Raw genomic sequence first — 20,989 nt, 5'->3', positions numbered from 1 at the left:
ATTCTTTTTTTACTTTAAAAAGTTTGAGAGCCACAGACATGAATATTATTGAGATGTGAATGCAATATTGGTTTCCTGGAGCTCACTGATTGACCACCTACTTAACTGATGCTCAGTAATTGGATTATACAACACATACAAAGGAGGCATTTCTATGGCTTAAATTTAACTGCACAACAACACAAGAAAACAAACCTCTTGTATGTAGCTTTAGCAAAAAAAAAAAAAAAAAAAAAGATGTCTTCCCTTGAGTTCTGGGTTAGCTTAATATTCCTTTCACATTACTTGGATAATTGAAAATAGCAAATGTTTGGTCCTCAAAGATGCATTTCAGCGGAATTATAATTACAAAAACTAAATGACTAGAATTAACAAGGCATCCTTATCTTTGGTTCACTGAAAAAATAACTCTTTGGATGAACATAAAAAAATCATGGAAAGGATTTCCACCTGATTACTTTGCTTTATTTCAGCACCATATAATTCTATTACTCCTATTTAAAGCAAATGTGTTAGGTCAACTTAATTTATTAAGGTTATTCCAATGTAAAGCAATTGTGTTGGCTCAACTTATGTTATTATGGTTATTCTATGGTTGATTCTAAATCAAAGTGTTGGCTGAATTTATCATATTATGATTATTCTAATTTAAATAAAATGAGTTGGCTCAACTTATTTTATTACGGTTATTCTATTAAGTGTTGGCTCAACTTAATTTATTATGGTTATTCCAATTTAAAGCAAATGTGTTGGCTCAATTTAATTTATTAAGGTTGATTCAACTCATTTACTATAGTTGGACCCAATGTCATTTAAAAGAGCCAGCCCAACTAATTTGCAACGCTTTGGACCAAATAATTGACTTGACTAAGATTAATGGCAATTTAGTTGAAACCAACATTTTTTTTTCCCTCTGAAGAGTTTTTGCTGCGCTAGTGGCTCGTATTTTTTTGAGACAGTAGGCAGACAGGGTGAGGACATGGCAAAGGTTGCCAGGACCGGGAGTCAAACCAGCAATGTCAGCGTTGAGGACTAAGGCCTCCAAACGTGCAGTGTGCACCACCACAGAACACAGGAGAAACCAACTTATGTTACAGTGATACCTTCACACTGCTTATTAAGTGGATCCAACTCATGAAAACTAAGTTGGCTCAACAAACATGCTTCATGCTGAAAGAAAGCTATATAATCGTGTGAAAATCCTTTCCATGATTTAATTACTGTATGTTAATTCAAAGGCATTTTTTTTAAAAAAGTCAAAAACTTTTTTTACAGTTCTTAAATGCTGAAAGAAGGAACAGCACTGTTAAAGTGCAGTTTTTAAATGCCAATAGTGCCCTGCAGAGAAAAACAAATAGCCATAGTTTAATGTGTAACTAAAACCGCTTCGATGTTTTCCCAGGCGCAAAACAGGTGTGTCGTGTGATTGTATCACGATTTTGTTTGAAACATGAAATTATTTAGTTAAAAGTACATGATATTCTTTTGTTAATGTGATAACCCCCTAAGTTCATTTTTTTCAGTGTTTGAAAAATTTACTCCAGTTTTTAATCAAATAGTTATCTGAAATTTTATCATGAAAATAATAATAAATAAAAATTAAATTCAATCTTCAAGGATATGCACAAACAATTTCTGTGAGAGAGAATATAAGATTACATTCTTCGACTTGCCTCGCTGAGGGAACATATATATATACAGGATATTTCTGTTATATTCTAATTTGAACAATAACAATTCATATTCCTTCAGCACAATGACAGAAAGAACTAAGTAAGTAACACTTTGTCAAACTATAAAAAAAAATCTACTCTCAAACTATTTAAGGAATGCATAGTCAAAAGTAGGATTCTAGGGAGAAGCTTGACTGAGTTTTAAATCTGCCTGAAATAATTTACTCAACTTCCTGACACTTACGTTGTCAGAATTTAAGAAGGGCTCAAAATCCTTGCTGCCTATCACCGTTTCATAAATTATTTAAAGTGCAGGAGGGCGATGCTTTGAAGTGGTCTGATAGTACAATGAAAAGATTTAAGTATAAATTCATATTTACATCAGTTCTTTCCCTTTTCAGACCTCTACTAAACAAAAGGTCAGCTTCTTCATAATTGTAGTGACACAACTGAAAAGAATATGAACAGAGCTCTTAGACTTTCAGACAGTGAGGCAAAGATTGTAAGTGGCATTACAGTTTCACTAACTGCTTCTTGGGATTTTTCTTTGGTTGTGTTTTTTATAAAATAGTTCTTTGTGTTTTCTATGATAATTTTAATCCTTCCACTATCTGTACCAATAAACAAACCTTTTCGCACTGATGCACTAAACCACTGTGTATCTTTGTTATTAAGTGTTCAAAAGAATTCTGGAGATTAATTTCATTTCTTCTAGACTGAGGCCATTTTTTTCAACCAGAAGCAGGTGGATTGCTCCTTCTGGACCATCACTGAGTCTCTGCCTCAAGTGAGACAGAGCCAGAGATGGATAAATGGTTTGGTGTCATTTGCTGTATCATGAGCAGCTTAGTAAATAATGAAAAATTAAATCGCTGGTTGTCAAAGTGGGTCCAAGTTGAAACATGGTTCAAAAATATTCTGTGGCCTATTTTTATACTGTATCCTCTAAGTTGAAAAAGCACACATTACTCAATGGAAACACCGACTCTTACATTGTTTCATATAAGTTATATCTGGACCTGGGGGCAAACAGCTGAATACCGTAATCGTTTCCTTCTGCAGATAACATACTTGGTTTGATCTTCCTGTGTTCAATCCTATCTCTTCTATAAGGTTAAAGTTTTTGCTCCCTCTTTCATCCCATAGATTTTAGACCTGGATAGGACCCTGCATATTTAGCTGTGTTGTCCGCACGATGAAGCCACTAGAGGAGCTACTGCTGCCTTTAACGCTTTACTTTTTTTGTTAACAAAAAAAGAAAAGATTTCTCACCCTGAATCAGTTTTTTATAGAAGTTTGTTCCCATTAAAAGAGAGTCTTTCCTTTCCACTCTTCCCTCATGCGTGCCAAATATGAGGGATATTTGCAAAGTCAATCCCTCCTTGAAATCGGCTGGATTTTCTTAAATAAATTAACTTTTTTTTTTTTTTTTACAAATTCTCATGCAGTATGATTAGAACTGAGCTGGAATATATGTGATTGACTTTGAAAAGATTCATTTGACTGGACTGAATTTACAATATATTTCTGTTTATAAACTGGATCTGTTCTTGTAAAGTGCCTTGAGATATTTGTTGTGAATCAGTGCTATGTAAAACAACTAAACTGAAATGAAATCAGGAGGGTGGAATCAAATCTTTAAGGAGTTAATTTTAGACCAAGCATTTAACACATTTATCCACAATTAATGAAAGAACAAACAAACTTTTAACACTGACTGAAGTAGTTGTTTTGGAAGTCCAAGGACTTTCCCCCTCATGCTTCAGCTGCTAATTTGGTTGTAATTTCAATGTCACCAAGAACAACAAAAATGCTTGGTTTGAGCAGAGGTATAAATTGAACTAATGGTGGTTAATATGAAGATGAATTCATTTATTTTTAATTACTTGCTCATTAAAATTCAAAATTAGCTCTGTAATGTGTCACAAAATCATTGACTGAACAGCTCCAGAGTATTCAGACTAACCTATTAATATAGACAAAAAAACAAAAACATGCAAAATAAAAAGTCAAACAATTCCATGTGAATAAGAATATCTAGGTTGAGGTGCTCTACTATCGTCAGATATCACTGACTGAATTTGAACATGGATTTTGTTATATAATAAATAAAAAAAAAATGTTTTACACATCACTGACATTTTAATTGAACTTGATTTAAGACACACAAACACACAGCATGGTGTAATTAATTTCCACCACCTGTTGTTGCACTCAAAGTGCCTTTAAAATAAATATTATCAGGTGAAGCAGACACAACAGGGGCATTCACCGTAGGATAAAACATATGTCCAGGTAGGCAACAGAATGCCTCCTCCATATGTAGCCAGTGATTACAATTACTGACCTACAGCCAGGCAGCACTTGCAGCACTTACACACACACACGCACACGCAGACACACACACATCTGCAGTCTGCCTGTGATGTGTGTCTGTGTGACAAATGTATTATTTCTGAGCTGTCCAAATAGATTATCATCTGTCATTTATCAGGGGCTATGAAGGTGCCATTTGTTATTTGGACGATGAATGGTGGTGTGTGGGAAAACCTTCTGAACGCGCACAATGTGGACACAGTAATGAGACCAGTAGTTCTGTTGCCATGGAGGCCAGACACAAGGTTTTTTGACACCTTTAACTGGTAGTTTTCTTTCGGGTTTTGCTTCATCATTTCTACAGATAATTTGAGCTTTTCCATGAGCAAAAACAGGATTATCCTGACCTCTGAACTCTGAACTCAAGGATTGGTCATGTTGAAGAAACGGGATGTTTCTGATTTGTCTTGTAATGAAATAAATTTTCACAGAATTTAAATTAAATATATGAAATATATGAAACTGCATTTTTCAAATTATGATGAAGTTATTGCCCCCCCCTTGCTAAGACATTCGATTAAAAAAAGAGCTCAGAAAACAAAACTTGTTGCAGGGTGGCCTTGTCAAATCTTTTTACATACAGCCAAGGTGGATTGGATTGCTTGTTTTCCTTGACAAAGTTATCATTTGGAAAATTGATATATCTAACTTTCTCGTTATCTAAGATTAGAATGTTTGATGAGCTGAACAGGGTGTCCGAAAGCCACAAAATGACACGTACTACAGCTTTTTCCTCTGTGACTGCAGAATTTTGCATTTTCATTTGATTTGTTGATTGTTGCTATTTTCTGTCATTGCAGCATTTTATGATTGCAATGTTTTTTCTGTTGCATTTCTTATTTTGTGTTAGTATGTTTCGGAGTTCATCACTGATGTATTTTTTTTTTCTGGAGGTTTACATTTGCCGGCCACCATCCCATAAACATGTAATAAGAAAGAAGAAGAAGAAAATATATATATAATTTATTTCTTGTTGGCTATTAAGATAAACTGTCAAATTTAATAATTGTATTTGAACTGAAAGAAACCTACTTGTCTATTCAATGCAAAAATGAATGAGTGGAATTGGATTTTGTTGTTGTAACAGCAACTCATTTGGGTTTTATTTCCAAACTTTCCATTTTAAAAAGCATCTTATTTCCAGCTCTAAACATGAATCTATACAATGGTATGTTTATCGGTTAAATAAATGTATTCTGTATTTTAATATCTTCAATACATTGAAGGTTTTTTGAGTTTATATACATAAAAATATGTTGTTTTTTTTCCTGAGCTTCCAAACAATTTACCCTAGTAGTGTAATTTCATCTGCCAGAATGCAATCAGAGAACCCTACTATGAGCTGTAAAGTCTGAAGGAAGTTAATGAGCTGCACAAACAGCATAGAAGATGTGTGCAGTATTTTAGGTTTCAATTTCAAACAACATCAACATCTTCAGTAACTTTCCTGCCTAAAAAGAACTGTACGTATAGCGCATGGACTGGCATCTTCTTTGAAAATAGGCCCTTTCTTTTCCCTTACTCTTTTGCAGTCAGTTTTTGACAGATGCAGTGTAAGTATAATGAAACCCTCCTCTCACTGTTACCTTACTTCTACTTTTTAGAGTCAATGGCTGTTATCAAGGTCCTACTGAAGTCTTTGCGAAAGATTCCTTTTCTTGGTCAAAACGCATCAGAACTTTTATGTGACATGTTGAATGTAACCAGCGGAAAACCTTTTATCCCTTTTCACACATTAATTTTGAAATGGCCAAGTTTCACATTGTGTTTCTTTCCCCTCTTCCTTTTTTTCTCTTAAAAGCTGAAGATAACATAAAAAATTTAATTATGCGTGGAAACATTTTCTTTAAAGCCTGGCCTTTGTAGGACCTGGCCTTTGGCACATTTCAAGACAACACGTGAACCAAAACATTTCTGTTAATATTTCTGGGTTCATATGTCAAGAAAACAACAGCAGCTAAAATTACATCCCCGAAACATTTATCTGCTGGGTAAATTTATTCAAATAGGTTGGAGAATGTCTTTCTCTCTTATTGGATTGCTCATTTTCTGCTCACACAAAGACTACAAATAACGTCGGAAATGTAAATAGTGTACGCATATTGTCACACTGAATGCTTCAGTTTTTTACATGAGCAACCTATGTGTCTTGATTAAGCAGAAACATTAGAAACTATTTGTCAGTCTTCTGCTTCGGTGAATCACCATACCCTGAGTTGAAGGGTGTCCGCCCACTGTCCCACCACCTTGTACTCTGAGCCGGAGGAGTTGGTCACCTGGAACTGGAACAGGTCATAGCGTCCTGGAGCATCGCCATTCTTGTTAAACACAACAGATGTGCCGGCACTACCTGTGCAGGGTAAGAAAAGGGAATGGAGCAAAATAAACTAAACGAAGAAGAAAATCACATGCAGAGGTCAGAGGAAGCAGTATTTCTTCTCTCTGCACATAAGATGCTTTAACCTTTTGATTTAAACTACAAAGTGACCTCAAAGGAGGTTTGTTCCTGCTGCACGACTGCTGAAAAATAAGTTGTCACATCCATGGTTAAATAATGCATGTTTCCAGCTCTGCACATTCTGCCCCTTTCCCATGTTTGGCACCTTTTATTATATCTGTAAAAGACCTTAAAATAAATTCATCTTTACTTCAGTGGCATAAAAAATTTAAGCTTGGATTTGCATACACTTATTCTACATGAAAAACCCTTGCAGCTGTGAGATTCATTCAACATTTGTTTGGTATGAAAAATCGTGGGCCATCAGATGTTAAAGCTACTCTAGTGGTTTGTTGTTTTCCACTGAGCAGAAATCTGTGTATGTTTGTCTGCAGCTCCAAAGAAGGTGATGACTTTTGAGATTTTTTATTCACAAATCTTGGATGTTTTTAAATAAAATATTTGTGTTGTCACTAAAGTCCTGTGGTTGGAGTTTGATGTAATGTCAAGCAAACCACAAAGACTGGGTGGCTTTCTGAAAATGGTTACATTTTTGTATGTCTAGTGATAATATGGATTTTTGCTGAATAGCTGAAAGTATAAATGTCTCAAAAAGCACTTTGTGAAGTAAAATTTTTGCTGTAGTACAGTAAGTACTCAAACTTACTGGACATTACAGTGCTTTAAAAATAAAATCGTTACTTGGAATCTGCATTTCTTTTTACTGAAGTTGCTTTCATCTAATATTAAAATGTTTTTGATAATAAGAAACAAATTGAAAAAGGGGGGTTAATATCGAACTTACAGATGTATAAATGTCCTTGATACAAATGTATTGATTTTCTCTTTTTATAATCTTTACTGTAATCTTATAGCTAATTGTTTTAAACACCAGTGTAGAAATAAAAATAAATACACCACAATTTCATAACAGCTTCAGCACAAGTCATTGCTCTGTGCTATTCTAAGCAATAAGGTTACAATAAAAGATGAGCGGGAGAAACACTGAAACTTTAACTAGTTGGATTAAAAATGCATAAGTAAAATTCATATTCAACACTGCATGATGTTGTGTTTAAATCAGACATATTGTGTTGCTTATGAAACTAGCAGGTTAGTTAGTATGCACTGTGTGTTTACATTTTAACCTAGAAAATATAGAAAATTTTAATGTTTTAGTATGTATTTTAAAATATTTTAGGTATGGATGTAAAATAAAAGCAAAACTCTACTGTTTAAAAGCATTGAATTTCAGTCTGTATTCTAGTCTGTGGTCAACAACAGGAGATGTTGGGAGGGTAAACAGGTCAGCCAAAGCATCATATGGTCTCCATCTGTTCTCGGTGTGCACTGGCTTTCTCTCCAGCCCAGTCCAGAATATTTCACTAATTAGTTTAGTGAGGACTATGAAAAACCTAACAGGTTCTGTATGTTAAAAAAAATGTTTTTTTATTTCATTTCTCAGCCAAACCAAACTACGCAGTCCTTGTACATGTCGTGGCATATGCACATTACGCCATAATACAAGCACCGTGAGAATGCATGAAGTAACATGCCATGTGAGTGATGTCATTCAACATGAAACGTTTTGTAATGGCATAAAAATGTCTGTGCTTTCTTTTGTCCATGAGCTCTGAATTGCTGATAAGGTCATTCTATTCGTTTCACAATGCAGGGTGAAAATGAAAAAAAGTCTGTTCACCTTGGCACACAGATACAAACAGAGCAACCATCTTTTAAGTGGGACAGGGTAGTCTAATGACTCTTGGCAGGGGAATTAGACACTTTTAATAGGTCTGGCTATAAAAAAAAGTGTAGAGAATGGACCACAAGCATATGTTCAAAACACTTTGGGAACACAAGGTATCATTTGAAGAGCAGATTGTTTGGCTTTTGGACAGAAGGTTAATGCACCTTGTCCTTCATTTTTAGACTAGTTTTTTTTTTTTTTTTTTTTTTTTTAGCTCAAGGACATTTGACCAGTAAATATTCAACAACAATTTCAGGCCTAAAGTCTACCGTAATCTGTGAGAGGCAGAGATAGCATGAGGTAAAGACAGCAAAATAAGATGCCAACCAAAATGTCACAACAAATTACCACCACTCATAATTTAGTTGTCACACCTCCACCCAAATTTGAAATTGTAACATTAAGTGGTTATTTCCATGTTGACACAGAGCCACCAATCAGTGAATGCCTGCAGTCATGTAAGGTGACAGCACATTCTGTATGTTCCATGTCAGCATTACAGTTACAGCGCCGTCTGACCCCGCTACTTAAGGTGGATCACTAATTTGTGAGTTTCAATTTGTCAGCACAGAAAATGAATCAGGACTGAACTTATGATACCTGTTCTGAACGCTGCTGATATGAAAGCCGAGCTAAAGCTCTGTGGGTGGCAGTCACATTCCTGTCACACTTCCAGCATATAGACAGAAAACTTGTTGACACGGCGTATAAAGATGTTGACAAAGTATTGACTTCTGTGAGAAAAAGCGGTGCCAGGGTTGCCATTCTTACTCCTTGCCTCAGCACAATTCTACATTGAGTTCAGAACGGCTCTGTCACTCAGCCGAGCGTCACGGATGATTGGACATCAGGCGCTCCTCAGGTTTAGAGCAAATAATTAAGTAGTGTTTCTGAGGGTGCACATGAAAAAAAAAAAAAAAAAAACCTACCAGAAATTCATTTCTTTTCTTTTATTAGCTGATATTTTCAGGGGAACAAAATGGTCTTTGCAGACTTCTTAGCAAAAGCGCCGTCTAAGATGAAAGATTTATGCATTTGAATGTGGCTGTGAACTAAGACATGACAAAAGTGCACTGCTGCTGAGCTGTGCAAAGCAGCGTGGGTGGACCAGGGATCCACTGCTGTGTTTTTCTCGCATCATTATTCTTTCCTGTTTTTTTTTTCTGTTTCTCTGCCTCTCACTCCTCGGCTCTGTGACTCCAGCACAGTGGGGAGATTAGCTAAGGAGGTTTACACTCCTTCCCTCTCAAACATACATTAGCAGGGGCACATACACAAGATAATTCACATGGTTCCCGTCTAAATGCAATAAGGGGCACTGAGAGATGCCTGATTGAGCACCAGCGGAGTAAAAAGGTTTGAGTTAGAACATCGAGAGAGGAAGAGAGCTGCATGAAGCTTATTTTTGGCTGAGGTGAAATGAGTGTGTCGCTGTGACGCTTATGTAAATGTTTTCAGGAAAAACCAGAGAAGTCAGCCAAGTCCAGATTGTTACTGACACCGGACAGTTGACTCTGAAACCAGTGCATAAATCTGCACTTAGGGTCTCCAACAAATATCGGCCTGAATGCAGACAACTGCCTACGTTCAGTTTGCTTGGTTCCACCTTAAAATAGGTCTTCTCGCCTGCTGGAACTCTGCACTGCTGCCATAGCGACCATGGTAGAGAAAGGCAAGCAGCTTGTTGGGCTTCAGTTCAATTTTTTTTTATGACTGTTTGTATGAATTAGCCAGACACATTACTTGATTACTTAATGTGTGATGAAATCTAGATAAATGATAAATTTGGATAAAATGCTTCTTTATAAATCCTTATGGAATCATGTGGCAATTTATAAAATAGGCTAAGTAAGTAAGTGCTTACACAATACAAGGCATTGTTTGCATGCTATATCAATAGACTAATACACGTAACAGTTTTTCCATCTTCACTCTGCTTCAGTGCGACTACTCCTGCCCTAATATGTACCAGCCTGCCACCGTAAATGCGTAACCTGCTGGACCAGATGGTCTGTTACACAGAACCATCTGTGAAGTCATCATTGGTAAGCATTTGGGAAGCGAGCAGCCACTTTGGAAAAACACAACAAAAAATAAGGCATGTGATTGAATGTAGTAGCATCCATCGCAGGCAACACAAGCTAAACTGAGTCGGTTAGTCCAATCAGGCTCTCGCAGAAGCTGCTGGGAAAAGATTTACAACACAGAGAAAAGCCTCATCATTGTTCTTTTCACTGCTTTCAGCGATGAAGAATCGGTGGAATTAAACAGCTGCAGGAAATGTTTTTTTAAATTTGCATTAAAGTACAACGTGACGAAGAATCTGCAACTTATAATCGTCCTAATATTGGAGAATGAATAAGGGTAAAATACTGGAAGGAAGTTTTGCTACATTAAACACTGACAACATATTTTTGTGTTGCCTTACACTGAGGAACTAAATGTGATCTGATGAGGAACAACACTGGGACTAATTACTGATCACATTTAGTTAAGTAGGCGTAAAGTAATGACTGGTTCCTAATGACAAACTCTTGATCATCCTGACCACACTGTTAAATAGCAAGAGACACTATTGTTTGGTTGTCTAAATAAGAAAGCATTAAATTGGAGACTAATTGCAAGTTAAGAATTAACCGATTAATAATTGCTAACCAAAGTGTAGAAGTATCTTTTATTAAGGTTGATAAAGTAATCTAGAAAAATCTTAGCATATTTGTCTTTTAACGGCTCTCTCCGGATTCAGCTCAATTCAATAAAATGTTATGTGTTCCTGAGGGGGAAATTAAAGGCACAGTGAAGCTGCAAAAACATAAGCACACTCACAATTAACACAGAAAAACACACAATTTGCAATAGATTGGTTAAAATCTTTTTGTTTTCAGTCATCTAGCCTGCAATGTAAGAACTGATAATTAAGGTGCTTCTGAATGATAATGTTTCATTTCTTCCTCACTACAGATGGTTGAGAAAGCATTAACTACTCTGTATGAGGTTTGGCATTATGCAAATGAAGAAAGGATAATTACCAATCGTCAATTCTCTTTTCATCAGGTAATATTTAAGATTTTTAACACACTCTTGTGTATTGGCCTGTAGTTTTAATGGTAAATGACGGCATGAGGGAAAATAATTCTCCTCCATGCCTTGCTACACATTTATGATTAAAGTGTAAACAATTTGATAACCACATCAACCAGCCTGCCTTTGAACGTGTCAAAACATTTCTGCCACATGAGTGAAACAGCTTTTCCACATGAAGCATGCCACAGTTTTTCTACCGAAATAACACATCTATGAAAGATCACAGCAATCCACAGGAAAGTAAAATGCAAAATTTTTCATTCTGGCACCTCATTTGCAAACTTTTCACAAATAAAAGAGACAACGGCACTTAAAACAGACAATCACAGGATGTGGAGTTCAGCAAAAATCTTTTTGTTTCGTCAGGTTTAGATCCACTTAAAATGTTTTTAAATAACCTACATACATGGAATGATAGGAAACAGTTTGATCATTTTCTACTGGTGTGTTAGCAAAACCTGATGAGGAATACATAGTACACAAACAAACTTGTATGTGGATATTTCTCAAAACATAAGAACATAGTTACATTGTAGGGGGCAGTTTTGTGATTATTAATACCAATATTTATTTCATGTCAATCTGTGCTTTTATTTCTCATGGTGTATGAGTAATCTCTGTAACAAACTAAAACTCTCAGATTTGTGTAAAAGCAACAGAATTTAGAAATACTCAGCAACAGCCAAGTTGCAGATTGCAAACAAACCCCTCCTGCACCCTCATTTTCCAAGTGTGTAGGAGAAAAATAGAGTACAACCTCAAACAGCCCCCTGAAGAGTCAGTATTTCACTGTTTCATGGTCACTGCGGAAAAAGTAGCACTGTAGTATTGTGGAATCTAAAGAAAAGGACCCACACTGCCTATATGTATATGTAGACTGCTGCAAGGTTTGGAAATTACTTCCAGCATTTTGAATAAGATGCATTGGGGGAAAAAAAAAAAATCTGTAAACCAATTTCTCTAGTACAGGGTTGTTTGAAGGCTGTAGCCTATTCCACTGGTCACCAATCCATCACACCACTAATATAGAAAAATTCAATTGATCACACATATCCTCTGTCCTACTGATATGAAGAATATGAAAACCCTCCACCACCTGGATTCAAACCTGAAACGTTCTTGTTGTGAGACACATTTCCTGAAAATTGGTTTCTATATTGGCTTAAAATAGCATGTTACATATTATCTGTAGGAAATTTTATGTTTTATTTCAAATGAAAAAACAGCATGTACTAAGCACTACAAAGGTGGGGTGACTGCATTACCATACAGTTTGGAAGTTGGTGTTGAAGCAAGAACATTGGATATTTTCAGCTTCATTTAGGTGTTTAAAAATTAATCAGAGGAAGCACAGAGATGTAAGAACAGATTTCAAATTCAAGCTATTTTTGACAAAATGCTGAGACATTTTGTCAAAGTGACTCTTACTCACATTCTGAGTGTACTCAGACTGTGAGTAAGAGAGAACAAGACTTATTTGGTGGAAATTAGTGGTGCTCATCTTATCAAGAGAACTACTTCTCACTCCAATGCTTCCTAGAATGGTTGTAAATGGCATAGTGGAGGAACACTTTTGTGATGATGTGCTAAAGGCATGTTCTCAGTTCTTTTTAAGTCATTACATTTTTTTTTCTTGTTAGGTAAGAATTACTGGCTAAAAACTGTTGTCATTGTTATCCAACAATAAAACAAATTACCTCCCCCTAAGAGTAAAAAAAAAAAAGCAATCTTGTCTTTTTGCATTCACCACATACTGAATTTCTCGACGACCAAAATCCTGTTGAGTCAAAACACATAAACTTGTGAAGGCCAGAGCATAGTCATGATGATTAAATAAATTTGGTCTCTCATTTCCAACAAAAAAATGAATATTAAAACCACATTTATTCATTGTGTTTCTAATTTTCTTCCCTCTTTCAGATTTTATGATAGTCTGGTAAATACTAAAACAATAAACAGACAAGTCAGACTGAAAATTCCCGCCTAAAAATGTGGCTTCAAATCAATAAGAGGATTTCTTTGTTGTATAACAGCTTCCAGACAGTTCTCCATCGTGTGCAATCATTTGATTTTCATAAAAACGCTTCGACTCACCTCCAAGATTGCTCCTGCACAGTTTTAGTTCAGAGTGAAAGGGATAACTGTGGGATTAATATTTAAATGGAATAAAGCCTCCTCCAACTGTTTATTTCTGATGAAAAAAAAAAAGGATATACAATGGAAACTTAGCCTGATTGCTATGCCTCTCAAATTTCTTAAGTTATGCCATTTGAATTATTAATGGCGATACAGAAAAATTAGAGGATCAGGATAAACAGTGTGACTCATTCTCATCTGGCAATAGGTCTGCTTTAAGCAAGAGACGACATCCAACTATGACAAAAACACATAAAAAATGGTTTTTATTCATTTGTATACAAAATATCAGCATTTTGTTCATTTCTCAAACTAGGCAAGCAGTCAAATTTTCTAATTCCCCCTCTTTAGTCATTGGATGTGTGTTGACTTTTCAGGGTGGGTCTATAATTTCTGAAAAATGCCAGGTTAAAAATTAGCCCCAAAAAGAGGAACGCTCCTAAATATGTACTGAAGCATATATATCTGGTACATAGCCAATCAAATCCTACATTTTAAACAGCAGAGAGTTCATTTTGATAAAGACACCACAAAGAAAACTGGGTTCACCTCTTTAAGTTGAAATGTTCTGAAAAGATTACAGTGATCTATTATTTAATAAACAGCAGAGATGTCTTTAGAAAGCTCTCTAAAAACCCAGAGTACTTCAAAGGACTCTTTAATGATCACTGTCAGACATACATAGCGGAAAATTTGTAGTGACAAAGGTTCCCCTTGTTTTAAACGTATCTCCCTGCTGGTTCCTCTTCTCTATTCACTTCTGAATTTTAAAGCAGCTGTCATTATGAGCTATCTTATTCTGTCTGTACAAGGCTAAATAGTGCAGTAGTTCAGCTAAAGCCACAGCCAAGATACATTTTGCTCAAAATGTCTAAAAGTTTAACTTTGACATTTAAATGAAAGCGAATGTAAAGCTAAATTGTGTCTTGTACTCATGAGACTGTATATCATGTTGTGTTTTTTAGATTTTCTACTATTAACTTGGATTTTTTTGTTGTTGTTCCTTTCCTTCTCCCAACATTAATTTGTGTTTTGTTTTATGTTTGTGTCTAGCATCCATCCATTGCCATCCATTATACCTAGTGGAGTCACAAGGGAGAATCCCCACTATCTCCAGTGGGCAACGGCTCACAGTTTAAACAGTTTATAGAAAGTTATCAATCTCAGCCTAACTCAGGTTTTCAGGTCAAGTCGTTGAGCCAAGCATGCTTAAGAGTTTGACTCAGCTTTCCACCCTGGACCTCACCAACACCACGTCAGGCCACCAGGTCAACGGAAAACCCAGCAGCAAATGCCTCAGCCTTCAAGCTGTGTGCCCTCCATCCCTATTGCCAACCAAAATGTGGAAAAAAATAGCATTCTTTACTGCAAAAGAATAACATTGCACTGAAAAGTGTTGAAATTCAAATATTTTTATGTGACTACTTTCATTTTGTGAAGCCAGATTCTACAAGTTATTGTCTCATTTTCATCCCCGATTCATTCTGAAGCATCAGGCAAACAGTCAAAGCTCAACATGATGTTGATCCTATTTGATGCTGAGCACAAATCATCAACCACCAAGACTTTCAAAGTCTTCAAGATAAAGTTATTTACATACTTCTGTGAAGCAGAACAATACTAACTAAACAAGCTTTTGAAAAGCATGCACTGATAACAGAACCACTGGCCTGTTAATACTTTTTTCAGTGTATAGGTCATTGCCCCACTGTTCGCCATTTCCTGTATCAATTTAAATTCCTTTCTTCCCACTCCTCTGATTTATATAAACGTTGTGGTAGGGCTGCTTCCAAAGTTGACAAGCAGCCAAAATATGCTGAAAGAATTGTCCGTAATAGACCAACTCAAAGTAGCACATAATGGTGAGGTGTAATAACGAGGATACTTATTTTTTTACTTATACAAATCTTAAAAGTATGGATGGTGAGGGGGGGGCTACTTTAAATAATGTAAATACTTTTTTTTTTAATGAAAAAAACAAATTCACACTTATCTACAGCTGTTGGTACTTTTCTCCTTTCCCAGTAGGTCAGCACTTTATTTTTTCCTGTAACATTTTCTGTAGTTGAAGCACACAGAGAGAAAGATCTTTGACCATTTCTCTGGTCACAGTCTGTCTTGTCCAAAGAATATGACACTCTCTTATGATCTATTCTTTTCAGCAACCCCCCCAGGCTTTTTATAAGAGTTAGTACTGGTGACAGTCACGGCCAAGACAGAGGATTTATTTTCTGTTCTTTGAAACATTTTTGTCTCGATTTTGCCGTGGATCTTGGATCATTGTCATGCAGTAAAACATGTTGAAGACCCATTTTCAGCTTTCAGGCAGAGAACCACAAAGAGTTATTTAAACTTAAGGTGTCCTTATATTTTATAGAGTTCATGTGGCAAATTGCTCAAACAAGCTTTCACAAGTATTAGATTAGAAATAGTCCCAGAGTATCACAGATCCTCTGCTATGCTTCAGAGTGCATAACAGTGTCAATGGTTTCTGTTCCACCACAGTGTTGGTGTTAGAAGGCTTAGCCTCATTTGACAATAAATTACATTTCCACGTAAATCTCAATAATGTTTCCCAAACGCCAAGATATTTTCTCAGGGTGTTCTCCAAAAATGCATTTGGCATGTAGATAATGTTTGAAGATGGCTATGGAGACCCCAAGATGCTACTAATTACAGCAGTGAGCCTTGTTTTTTTTTTTACATCCCTCATAATGCTCCTGGGTGAGGAAGGATTGTGGAACGTTCTCATTCAGCCGTGTTCAGACGAACTCAAACAAGCCATCTACAAGTTGAAAATATTTATTTATTTATTAGGGATAGTTATGGGTGGACTGTAAATGCTGCTGAATGGATCCAATGGGATCCAACTCTGCCCGATTTTTTCCCGGTCTTTAGCTCTACAGTTGTTTTGCCTTTATCCCAAAATTTGGTGTGCATCTTCATCATTGCCATTCATCATCATATTCAGACTCCTGGTGCTGGTGATGTTCCTGTTGCTCAAGGAATTTTGAACTGCTTTGCTTATCTGGAGTGCCCCAGGGCTGCTTTCTGAACTGCTTATCTTTTCTTTACCATTGTTTCCAGTTGGGCTTTTTATTCCATTAACCTCATTTTATCCACTTTTGGCTGGACTCTTTTTTTTTTTTTTTTCTTTTTCCGGACAACTGGGAGCCATCCCTTAGGTGCTGACATGGTTCTTTCGTTTTCTAGAACTTTTTTGTTCTGCCGACTATAAATAATGCTATTTTTGGTTGCTTATCTGTTTGTATCAAGTTTTTTTTTTCTTTTTGCATTGCATCTGTTTCCTTGTCTGTTTTGCTTTCCGTTCTCTGAGTCGCATCTGTCCTGAATTTGTTATCAGGACACCTGTTCCTCATGTTCACTATTTCTCTATGTGAGAATGTTTTCCATGTTCTCCTTTGTGAATGTTTCAGATACTCATGTTGCCACTGCTTCTGTCTTTTGTAGTTTTTATTTATATTATGATTTCTTTTGTGTTGGGTTTTTTGATTTTTTTTTTTAATGTTCATGCAAACTTTGTGGCTATTTAAATTCATGCTTGTATAGAAGCGTTGTTTTTCGAGCAACATGTCGTAGACCACTGTCCGCAAGTATTCTCTGTGCTTTTCCTTGACTAATCTTTATGGCATATTGAACATAAACATGATGGATGTGGAATTTTATTTCCTGGTTTTTATCATCTCACACTGCTCTGGCCCTTATGTGCATTCTTTTGTCTTTTTTGTTTCTCCTGAAATGAATGATGATGTAGCAATGAGCCAAGTATGCAGGATATAATGGTAGATGAAACAGTATATTACCATTTTTAGAAATACTGTCTCTTGCAAAGTTATGTCCATCAAACATTTTAACCTCTTTTCACATTACAACCATAATTTTCATCGACTAAAATAGCTACCAAGTGATTGTGTGGAGTACATGTGTGTTCAGTCCTCTTGACTCTTATTTTTCAAAACCACATTTTGCTGCAACTGCAGCTTTTGGCATAGATTTTCATATCTACATACAATTTTTTACTCAGACATTTGTGAACATCAGGGGATTTAAGTCTGGACTTTGACTATACTATTTTAATATATGACTTGATCAAAACCATTCCATTATAACTTAGGCTATATGTTTATGAGTCATTATTCTCCTGTAAGTGGAATCTCGCTCCTCCCGAGTCTCTAACATGTTGTCTCCCATCCAGTTTCTTTTGCCCAACTTTAAAAACATTATGTTACCACCCCAATGTTTTCTCCATAGTGATGTGCATTGTTAGTTGTCTTTCCGTCCTTTCATGAAGGCCATATTTGTAGAGTGTATGACTGAGGTGTCATCAAGTGATTCCACTCCTTGATCTGTGGATCTCTGCAGCTCCTCTAGGGTTACCTGGGGTCTCTATGAGTCTCACAAATGCTCTTCTTGGCAGGCCTGCCAACGTAGGTAGATGGGCAACGGATATGTCTTTGTAGCTTTTGGGTTCTTCATTTATTACCATTTTCTGATGACAGATGGAACAGTGTTCTTTGAGATGTTAAAAACTTCAAATATTGTTTTTTACCAAGACCTGATTCAAACTTGTCCACAGTTTAATTCTTGACTTGCCTGATGTTTTCCTTGGTCTTCACGAGGCTTTTTGTTTGGATGTACTCTAACAGTAACTGGTAAAAATTTATTTTATTTAGTTGTATCACAGTAAATACCCCATACTTTTTACATTTTAATAAGAAAAAAAAATCTATTCTGCTCCCTTTTACACAATTATGTACCACTTGGTTTTGGTCCATCACATAAAATTCAAATAAAACAGATCAGAGTTTGTTGATGGATAATATTTTTAAGTTTCTTAAGACTGACGTTCAATTACAGTGGTCATATTAACAGCTGGGTAGCTAAAATTTTTATTTTAACTTGGTTATAATGATGGAGATGCAGTTTAAATGTCATCAAAACCTAAATTACTTAAGCAAAAGCAAGTGATTTTTGTTCTTCCTCACAGTCTGTGCACATCTGATGAGTAAACTTTTATAATTTGTCACTCACCGTTGAAGCTGGCATTGCGTATGTACTTGAGCAGCATCTTCCCATCTGTGGACTCCATTTGTGGACAGACGCCAGGATGATTGGGACATAAGTCTCTGTGCATGTTGTGCAGCGCGTGGGCCATAGCATACACGGCGTCAATCACAAACTGCACCTTCCCTTCCTGCTCATACTTGGAGTCGATCCCAATCCGCTCCTGGCCTGTGGGAAGAAAACGCCGGCTTTTAGCCGAATGCTTCGAGAAGCTGTTAAACTTTACATTCTATCAGCTCTGACAGCTTCTGTTTTTATCCAGCTCCTCATTAACTATTTGCTGCTGTTTGTTCAGTTTAGATTCTGAGGGAATTACAGCTAAAGGGGACAATGTGTTATAGGAAATAAGAAGACGTGTTTATTTCCCCAGTGGGATATATCAGCTCGAAAGCAGAGCTGTGAGGGAAAAAAAGTCCTTGTGAAAAAAGTCAGTAGAGTCAGACTGAATTACTGGGGTGTGCTTCAAAGTAATAGGCAGGCAACAATGAAGCTCATTTGTCCCATCTGAAAAGAGATGAAGATCACCATGAACTTTAGTTACAGACTCTGCTGCACTAGTTTCCGGCTCCTTTATATCCTCCTGGCCGCCATGCTGCCCTTTCACTATGGGTTGCTGTAAAGGTTTTGCCTTATTCTGCTGGAACACTTTTTGAATACCTAATGCACAACCTCTCCTCTTGTTTTTGTTTCAAGTTGAACTTTCTAGGGGGTAAGATATGGTTTTCAAAGGCTGCCTAAAAATTATAGTAACAAAAATACCACCATTACATTTTATGTTGATCGTTATTATCATCATTGTAATTATGATGTTCAAGCTCCCGCTTACCAAAAGAATGCATCATCAAGAAAATAGAATATAAAAAAGATTATTTTCTCAGTGGTAGCTGTCCGCAGGAGCTCAGTAATCATGTTAATAAGAAAAACAGAGTAATGTGGGAGACTTTTTTGAAAAGAAATGAGCTTGAAAGCAATCTGCGCTGACATTTCATTCCATTTTTCAGATCTTAACATACATCTCAGCCCACACATAACCTTTTTGATTTTTCTAAGCTTCACGTAAGGAGCTCAGTGAACAGACCTCGAATGGAAATACCTCTTGCTAGAGTTTTCATATTCTGGATTACTGGTTTCTTTCAATAAATGAGAATATGCTAAGAAAGTTGACTTATCTCCATGATTCAAATACAAAAACTGAGCTGCACAGATTATAGAAATTAAACTCAGACCTTACTCAAAATTCAGTGCCTTGGAAAATGAAAAATACTAAACGGTCAAGATGAAGAGTTCTGACTATAACTGTCTAGCAGAAAGCCATCCATATACTTTCCAGAAGAAAGGCTTGGAGACTCATAAAGTATGGACTAAATAAAGAGTCAGTACTTTAAGAACCTTAGGATACGAGCTACAACTATTGCTTTCTCTGTGTTTGGCCACTCTGGAGCCAGAGGAGCGTCCTGGCTAAAAATTCATGGCCTAAAAAGCCTGGGGCTATTGGACAGTAAACCATAGTCCTGTTTTCAGATTAGAGTAATTTTTTTAAATCTCATTTAGAAATCCAGGTTACAGAGTTTTGAGGAGCAGTAGAGAGGAGCTGTATCCCTCTTGATTGAGTTCCAATGTAAAATTTTAACAGTAAGTGGGAATTTGGGGACTCATGTCATTTGCTGCTGTTGGTCCACTAAATTTTTTCCCGAGTCAAAAGTTAGCATCTGACAAGACATCCATGAGTACTTCATGTGTTCCCCTGCTGATAAACTTTCTGAAGACGCTGTTTTCAACAGTAGGTTTTCAAGAGGGAGATGAAGGACACCAGGCCCAACAAAACAGATCAGGTTGAAGGTCATTGTTAAAGCAACCCGAGCCAAAGCCTGATCACAAAAGGAGCCCCAGCCAAGAATTGACAGCATACTGTACAGTACATTGGCATACTTTTTAGTAGGCCAATATGTAATGTTGAAATTTTCTAAGTTACTTCAGGTTCTCATTAGTGGCCAGCTGCGGCTCGGTGAGAAGAGTAGTTTTCTTATAACCAGAAGCTGATTTACCAGTTTGCACATCAATGTGTGAATGTAGATATAATGTAAAATACTTTGAATGTATGTGTGACTCCCAAAGCACATACAGATTCTTTGAAATTAACTTAAACAAAAACCCCAATTCAAATATAATGCTTTGTGTATCAAACTGTATATAATTTTAAAAAAAGTTTTTTTTTTTTAAATTAGTCTGTGAAATATGTCAACTTTCTGATGAGGTTCTGGTTTATTAAAAAGCATGCATCTCAGCTTGGGTGTGTATTAAGAAAGTAGTACGTATTTCTGCATTTGTGCATCTGTGTTCAGAGCAATCTATGAAAAAAAAAGAAAAGTGTTTCACTGTCATTTTGCAAGAAGGCCTCTCTGAGTTCAGCAAGTGGAAAAGCATCTATTGTCTTTGACACATGATGAA

General features: G+C 36.3%; 1 protein-coding gene and 1 long non-coding RNA gene across 4 annotated transcripts in view; one reads left to right on the top strand and one right to left on the bottom strand.

Moving 5' to 3' along the window:
• The window catches only part of LOC122824863 (metabotropic glutamate receptor 7-like), a 106,667-nt gene that overhangs the window by 22,436 nt on the left and 63,242 nt on the right, over positions 1–20,989 (bottom strand). For 2 of the 3 annotated variants that reach the window (XM_044105739.1, XM_044105831.1), the window contains exons 6-7: positions 18,509–18,709; positions 6,260–6,399 (exon numbers count right to left, since the gene is read on the bottom strand). In XM_044105739.1, coding sequence (XP_043961674.1) covers positions 6,260–6,399; positions 18,509–18,709 — 341 coding nt within the window. Of the gene's footprint in view, positions 1–6,259; positions 6,400–12,300; positions 17,967–18,070; positions 18,127–18,508; positions 18,710–20,989 lie in introns of those variants that run through there. The other variant, XM_044105922.1, reaches the window with a different exon arrangement.
• LOC122824996 lies at positions 10,198–14,588 on the top strand. Its single transcript, XR_006369571.1, has 3 exons — positions 10,198–10,281; positions 11,198–11,290; positions 14,510–14,588. It is a non-coding gene; the product is annotated as an uncharacterized LOC122824996 (long non-coding RNA).

This window comes from Gambusia affinis, linkage group LG01, assembly GCF_019740435.1.
Source record: "Gambusia affinis linkage group LG01, SWU_Gaff_1.0, whole genome shotgun sequence".
In the NCBI taxonomy this organism is placed as follows: domain Eukaryota; kingdom Metazoa; phylum Chordata; class Actinopteri; order Cyprinodontiformes; family Poeciliidae; genus Gambusia; species Gambusia affinis.
This window is presented reverse-complemented; position numbering and strand designations above follow the sequence as displayed.